The sequence below is a fragment of the Ceratosolen solmsi genome, unplaced genomic scaffold (assembly GCF_000503995.2).
Source record: "Ceratosolen solmsi marchali unplaced genomic scaffold, CerSol_1.0 scaffold6, whole genome shotgun sequence".
In the NCBI taxonomy this organism is placed as follows: domain Eukaryota; kingdom Metazoa; phylum Arthropoda; class Insecta; order Hymenoptera; family Agaonidae; genus Ceratosolen; species Ceratosolen solmsi.
Window position 1 is genome coordinate 12,544,953 of NW_011948414.1, and position 8,181 is coordinate 12,553,133.

Genomic DNA, 8,181 nt, shown 5'->3' on the forward strand with positions numbered 1-8,181 from the left:
ATTTTACTTCTTACATTTTCAGTTAGACAGATGTTCTTTTACTCATATACTTAATTATTAAATTTAAATTAATTATTAAATTATTAAATTATTAAAACTTTATAGAGTAATTTATATTTTATTTATATATTTGAAAAGTATATAAATATAATATAAAAACGTATATAAATTTATTAACACAGATTATATTATAATAGAATAGATATTTATTGACTTATATTATTATTTATATAACAATGAACTTAACAAAGTTCCAAATTTTTCTTTTATATTGAATTCGAATTGTTTTAAATCATATCTAATCTAAATCTAATCTAATCATATCTAAAAAAATTATTATTTTAATTTTTGTTTACATATTATTTTTTTAATATATTTTACTTACATATTAATATTTCGATTCTTATAAATTTTAAGTAGAATATTTCATATTACAAGGCAATAATGAAAAAATTTTGTAAGAAATATTATTTTTCTATTACTGGTATATGACAATTAAAAGTTTTTTTTTTATAAATTTGATTAAAAAAAAATACGCAATAAACTATTCGTGATAAATAATATTTTTTTCAGAGCTTAAAATTTTAGGAGGTCTAACATTTAATTAATTAAAATTGTATTTTATACAATAGTTATAAAGTACTTTAATTTGCATATGATACTTAAAACTAGAATTTTAAATAAAAATTACGTTCAATATGAGAAAGTATAAAAGCATCTGCACACTTAAAATAAATCTATGCAGATTAAAAATTATATTAGTTTTGTTTTATATAAAGCTATTTAATTTTAATGTATAATAAAAAATTTTTTTATATAAATTGTAATATTGTGAATTTATGTCTCTAAATTATGATTTTTTAAGTGCATACAAAAGTACATAAACAAATGTAATTTAATTATGAATATTAAGAATAAATGCTTTATGATTTTGCAAATAAAATAATTTATATAACTTCAAAAATGGTATGCTTATACAATATGAAACGTGTGGTATAAGATTATTTTAAAAGTAAACAATTACACAAACTTAGAAAAAATAATAGATATTTTAATATTATTTAACTTATTATATCATATTACTTTCATTTCTAAAATTGAACAAACAATAATTTGCACAAAATTATTTTATAAGATAAGATTGAACGTGCAGAGCTTGAAAAGATCAAAATATTAAAAAAATTAGATACTTAATTTTAATACTGAAAAGTATTGGGATTTATTGAAAAATATTAATCTATTAATTAAGATTCTTAATCTGAAAAATTTTACTTTACAAAACTATTAAATATTTAATAATTATAATAATAACTAAATAAAATTGTTTTCATCCAAAATAAAAAGTTAATATTACAATAAAATTTTTTAAATTTATAAAATAAAATATCTTATTTTTATTTATCTTAATTGAGCAAGGCATGTATGAAATGATATTAAATGTTATACTAATTTCAGTTTATTTTAAACACTTAGAATTCGCGCAGTATTGCTTCAAATTAATTGGTCATAATACAAAAGTAAAAAGAACTTATATGTGTATAAAAGAATCAATTGTGTAGGAACACCGGTAGGATATTGCGAACATTTACTCCTTTCTCTTTCTGATTTTCATCAATTTTGTAGTGTGGATACAGTTCGAAGTACGGATTGTAGAGTGGGTTCAACGACTAGTATTGTAACTTTAAGACGTAATTCACGTGAACAAGTTATAAAAGTTAGACATTAGCTTTATAAAGATTTTACATTTTGTAAGTATAATAATTAATTTAAATTTCTTATATTGTAATTTCTACACTCTATAATCTTAAAAAAGATACTTAAAGAAACTCTTGGGATATATTCATTGTTAAGACGTAGCCAAATTTGACCGATCTTTTATAATTTAATACGTTTTTAGTTTCATTAAAGAAGATAAAATCATATATATTTTGTATATGTAAAATTGTCTATTGTAAAAGTAGCTTTTTTTGTAATTAACATAATTTCTATATTATTTCATAATATTGGATGACGTCATTTTAATGTTCGAAACGGTAATTCGATTGCAAAACTATACGATTCTAGATTATTCTATGAATTGATAATGGTCATGTATCTTTGTTTTTAAAGCTTATCACTTAACTACTATATATTTTTTGTTTGTTAAATTTTTAATTAATTTTTGTATAAAAAAAAAATTTGTTATGTTTTTGAAATTTCATATATAGAAATTTATTATTTAGTATAAATTTAGTAGTATGAAAATTAAAATTTTTAATCCTAAAAAAATCTTACGTAAATTTATAATTTAACAGTATTAATGTTTTAAAACAATATTTACATGTAAATAAAAATAATTAAATATTTTAAATATATATTTATTATTACCATAATTCATATATTCTTATATTGTAGTATATACTATATTTTTAAATTATTTCAGAAATAAATAAAAATGCCAGTTCCAGCATTGCAGAAGCCAGCACCAGCATTCAAAGGAACTGCTGTTATTAATGGCCAATTTAAAGAAATTTCACTTTCTGATTATAAAGGCAAATATGTTGTCATTTTCTTCTATCCTCTTGATTTGTAAGTTTATTATACTTTTATTATATGTTTTAAAATGTTAAAAAATTATAGTTTCTTAGTTATACAAAAGTTATACCAAAGCATTAATACACATTTATTATAATATATGTATATACAACAATAGAAATATAATTTTTAATGATTATATAATTGTATTATAATATAAATTTTAAGAAAATAAATAAACAATTTATATATTTAAAATTTTTAAATTTATAGAGTAATTAAAATTATTTATTTTATTGTCCTTGTATATGTATAAAATATGTATACATATATATATATATATATATATATCTATTATTTTTTACTATATAAAATAAAAAAATAAACAATATTTATTTGTTTTAGCACATTTGTCTGTCCAACAGAGATCATTGCTTTTTCAGACCGTATTAAAGAATTTCAAGCTCTTGGAGTACAAATAATTGCTGCATCTACTGACTCCCATTATAGCCATTTAGCATGGATTAATACACCTCGTAAACAAGGTGGTTTAGGTGAAATGAATATTCCTCTTCTTGCTGATAAAAGTGGAAAAATTGCCCGCGATTATGGAGTTCTTGATGAGGATAGTGGTATCCCTTTCCGTGGTCTTTTTATTATCGATGATAAACAAAACCTGCGTCAAGTAACAATAAATGATCTTCCTGTAGGGAGGTATATGGCTTTAATTTACTTATATTATTTATCAAATGTTACACTTTAATTTTACATATCCAAATTGAATATACATATTTATATTTTTACAAGTTAATGTTGAATAAATGACGTAAATGAAATTTATTGATCCTTGAACATAAATATTAAAATCATTTCAATATAATTAATTAAAAATCTGAAAAACAAGTTATTCACATGAAATGTTCATTCATAAATTATTCAAATAAAATTTTATTTCCCTGTTTTTACTAATGAAAATGTAAATATTAGAAGTGTTCGAAAACATTTAACTGTTCATTTTTTTTTATTAATTTTTTATACAGCTACCAATATTATGGTCTAAAGAGATATGTGGGTAGTTCAAATCAATCTGGAATAAAGATTTTTTTGTTCATTTAAAAAATTTTTTTTTATGAAATTAATTTTGATAACATTTTTAACTCATCTCAGAGCGGTACAAATGTTAATTAATATGTTAATTTTATTCTATTATGTTTTTTAATTTTTTTCTTTATAATTTTTTAAAAATGTTTTCATCAATTCTTATAACATTATTTTACAGAAAAGTTATTTGCTTTAAATTATTTCAAAAGAAATTATATTTTATAATGTTAATTCTTAATAATTTTTTAGAGATGTTGATGAAACTCTAAGATTAATACAAGCATTCAAATTTACTGATGAACATGGTGAAGTTTGCCCAGCTGGCTGGAAACCGGGAAAGAAAACAATGAAACCTGATCCAATTGGTTCAAAAGATTACTTTAAGGATTCATAAACTGAATACACAATATTATACTGCATTAAAGTTATTTTGTCATATGCAGAAAAAATATTTTAAAGAAATCCTTTAAAGTAAAATCTGCTTTTGTTCTTATGCACTTTTAATAAATATTTTTTTACAATTTATGATGTTACTCATTTTTATTACTTAATTTGTATTTTTTATTTTAACTTTTTTTAAATGCAATTTTTTTAATTTTTCTGATTCAGAATAACCTCTTCTTAATTAATTTTCAGTACTCAAGGTTTAAGACGAATGAAAATAATTGTAGTTTCAGATTTACAGTTAGAAATAAGACAGTTCAGATTTAGTTACAGCACAAATAATATAATGCTAAATTTATTTATTTATTATACAATTCAAATTAAATTTTTCAATTATAATTGAAAATAATATGAAAAAGAAATGATTTTTACACATATGAACAATTTAAAGTTAGCATTAAAAACGTAATTATGAGCATTTTACATTTTTATAATTGTAAGTACTATTTGATTATTAACATTATTTTGGGGTTCAAGTAACATTTAAAAATATTGTATAACTTTACTGTTCCTTTATGTATTGTGCATGAATATGCAGATACATATAAATTGATAATTTCTAGAATTTTTAATTCATTTCATGTATTGATTAAAAAATTAATAAAATGCCCCTGAATTGTTTCTTTCATAAATTGTTAAAATAAATTCGGTTTTTATAATGTAATTTTTAACATCTTTAATTCTAAATTTTATTCATAATATTCGATACCACAATATATTGTAGTTGGTGTTTAGATATTTTGCATTTCTAAACGTAACGATAATGAGGACCAATACCTTTTGTTATCATTCCAAGAGTTTTTCAATGTACTGAACGTACTACAATGTTAAGACGATGTAATGTCGTTTCTACCATGAATTTGGTCAATGTAATTGTGCTGTTTATTATAAATCAGTAAATCCATTCATTATATGATAAAGGTTAAATTATTTTTTGATTTTCAGCATTGACTTTAATGTGTCATATTTTGTAAGTTTTATACTTGAATCTATAAGTCACATGTAAATCTATTTACAAATGTACGTACACTGAATTTGTACAAGCGGTGGAATGTATGAGCATGTTTTTCTAAATTAGATGGATCATTTACTTCAAAATATATAAAAATCAAGCACGTAAGTACTTATTTGAATTTATACTTATATGAATAAAGGACTTGGGGCTTGAAGCACCGTATTGAGTGAGGCAAGTCAAATATATTCACATGACTCCTTTCTTATCATCACCTTCAATGTGTAGATTCAATTCGCAAGCAGGACGTGATCAAAATTACGCGTGTTCTTTACGTTTGCAATTGTGTAGATTTATATTATCATAATATTATTTTTTAACAAAAATTGAACATAAAGTTAAATTATTTTACGCCAGATTTTCATTAATATCCATATACACTGTAATAGCCTTATTTCAAATAAGTGATTTTAATTGGAATAGTTATAAAATCCAATATTAAAATTGTTTAAATTTTATTTTTATTATCATTATAAGGTTAAATTTTCATGAAGTTTGCAATATATTTTAAGCAAAAGTAGGAAAAGAACGAACAATAATATTATGTTAACATGTGATTTAAAAATATTTGATTTTAAAGCAATATCATAATAAATTACTAATATATCTTATTTTCATTGTAATAAATCATGAAAATTTAATAATTAGATATAATTGAAGTCATGTAATTTTTTGTAATAATTTTATCAACAAATTTTAATTATGAAAAATGTAAAAAAATATATTAAGTGAAATAGTAGTAATTTATATAAAAAGTTTATTTTATCACAGATAGCATTTAGTAAAAAGCATTTGTACCAATTGTTCTTAGAATTGGCCTTATTTTTATTTGAATTTTGAAAATAATTAATTTCAATTTATTTAAAATATTGATATAGATAATATTTTTATGTTAATATTATTTTTAATTATTTGAAAGAATACGTGTTTTTAAATGATTCATTCAATAAATCATTAGCTTATGAATGAAAATATAAATAATGTTATATGTACATATATAGAATAAATCTAATGAGATTATCATAGATTAATGTCCAATTATTATTATTAACAATAATTTATTTAAATATGTTTTTTTTTAATTATAACTTAAATTAATGCGTGTAAGAACAATTAAGTAAATATTCTTAATTGTTTAGAAATAATATTGAAATATACTAAATAATATTTGTTCTTTTATTTTTAATGAAATCTATATTAAAGATTATTTTTCATTATGAAATAATATTTATTTTTGGATAAAAAGTATTATATATACAATATTTTGAATTTATAGGTATAAAAACGTTAATATCAAAATATTGGCATATAAAACTACATAGTCACGTATATAATTGTAATGAAGTAATATTTTAATTAATAAATATTGTAATTATTTGTAAGATACAAGTTTTAATTTTGTTTTATTTCTCTATTGTTAATAATAAAATTTTGAAACAAAATAAAAGTTAGGAAATATAGTTACTAGTACATTGAATTTTTAAATCAATGAAATACAATCACAATAATATATATATATATATATATATATATATATATATAAAATACAAAATTTTATATTGAAATGTTTAAAAATGCACACAAAAACAGAGGGTACATACATATAAAATAAATATGGAGATAATATATTAAAATTCGTCAACATTATTTATGTATTTAAAAATAATAAATAATTTAACTTTTAGACATAGTATTAATAATATAATAATCAAATCATTATTTCAAGAATTATGATTGAAGAATGCTTGCCACGAATATGAATATGAATAGACAAATATAAAGTAGATACAAATAATTCTATGTATTTAAATTTAAATGAAATTATTCATAATAATAGATTTAAAAAATTTAAATTGAAAAAAATTCATGAAACAACTATTAATAAATATATATTTATAAATATACAAGAATGAAACCAAATATTATATGTGTTATCACTCGATTTATCAGATGAAAAAATTTAACCAAGTTATTAATTATTAATTAATTTATTAACTATTAATTACTCATAGTGCAGTAATTGGTACACAAAAAATATTTTAATATTTTTGTTTTATACATATTTCAATTCATTTGGAATAAAAAAACTTTATCAAAGATCAATCGTTGAAACATAAATGTTATCAGTTACACTGAAATTATTAAATGATAATTAGCCTGGCCTTAATATAATTTCATTAAGAAGATTTAGACATTTTCAATAATAATATTATTTTACGATTTTACGAATATTTGTTAGTATTAAATAATATTTTTTTTACTCTTATTGAAATGAGTAAAATCAGCTAGATTTCAAATGATTTATTTATAGTTATAGTTATTAAAAAATTACTCTAATTTTTATGACTGCAAAAATTTTAAATATATTAATAAGACTGAAATGAAAAAAAAAACAAAAATTTTATTTGGTTAATCAAAAGTAAAATATATTAAAAACGGTAATTTTTGGCAAATTTTCATTTAAATATCAATATACAAAGTCTATTAGTTAGTTATGGATAAGCGTTAAATTTATTTTAAAAATGATGTAATGTATGGTGGGTTAATTCATTGAACATGATTAGTTAGTAGATACATATTTTTTAGTTTCTTATTGCTCATTTTAATTTTTGCATTTATGAACAATTATATAAAACAATGAATCGATTTAAACCTATATTTTTACTATACTTTATTGCTAAAACAATAATGAAACATTTTCTTCTTTTATTTATTAATTTTGATTACCTTTTTTTTGTGACCATATTTTATATATTACTGTTAAACTCTTCTAATTATTATATCCATTGAAATTTATAGACTGTCACTGCTAATTCATATTTCTAGAATTATTTTTTAACTCATTATCTGTGTAATTTGTTATTTTAATGTGGGATTTATTTATCATTAATAACTTAAAATACAAGAACGCGCTAAAACTTTCACTGTATGAATGTACTGTACTGTAATTTTTCTCGTTTATATTTTAACTTTACTTTATATTATATTCATTGTTTTTAATTATAATTAGATTTATCCAGTAATTATTAAATTCTTAATTAATATTAATTTTAGTTGTCTTATTAAGTTTTTGTTTCTATTATAAATAAAATTTAAAACGAGCACATATA

General features: G+C 19.6%; 1 protein-coding gene across 1 annotated transcript; it reads left to right on the plus strand.

Moving 5' to 3' along the window:
- The first annotated feature begins 1,567 nt into the window (after positions 1–1,567).
- On the plus strand, positions 1,568–4,140 carry Prx2 (Peroxiredoxin 2). The gene is made up of 4 exons (XM_011507041.1): positions 1,568–1,748; positions 2,423–2,568; positions 2,920–3,228; positions 3,865–4,140. Exons 2-4 carry the CDS (start codon positions 2,435–2,437, stop codon positions 4,007–4,009), a joined length of 588 nt encoding a protein of 195 aa, XP_011505343.1. The 5' UTR covers positions 1,568–1,748; positions 2,423–2,434; the 3' UTR covers positions 4,010–4,140.
- Positions 4,141–8,181: the final 4,041 nt, after the last annotated feature.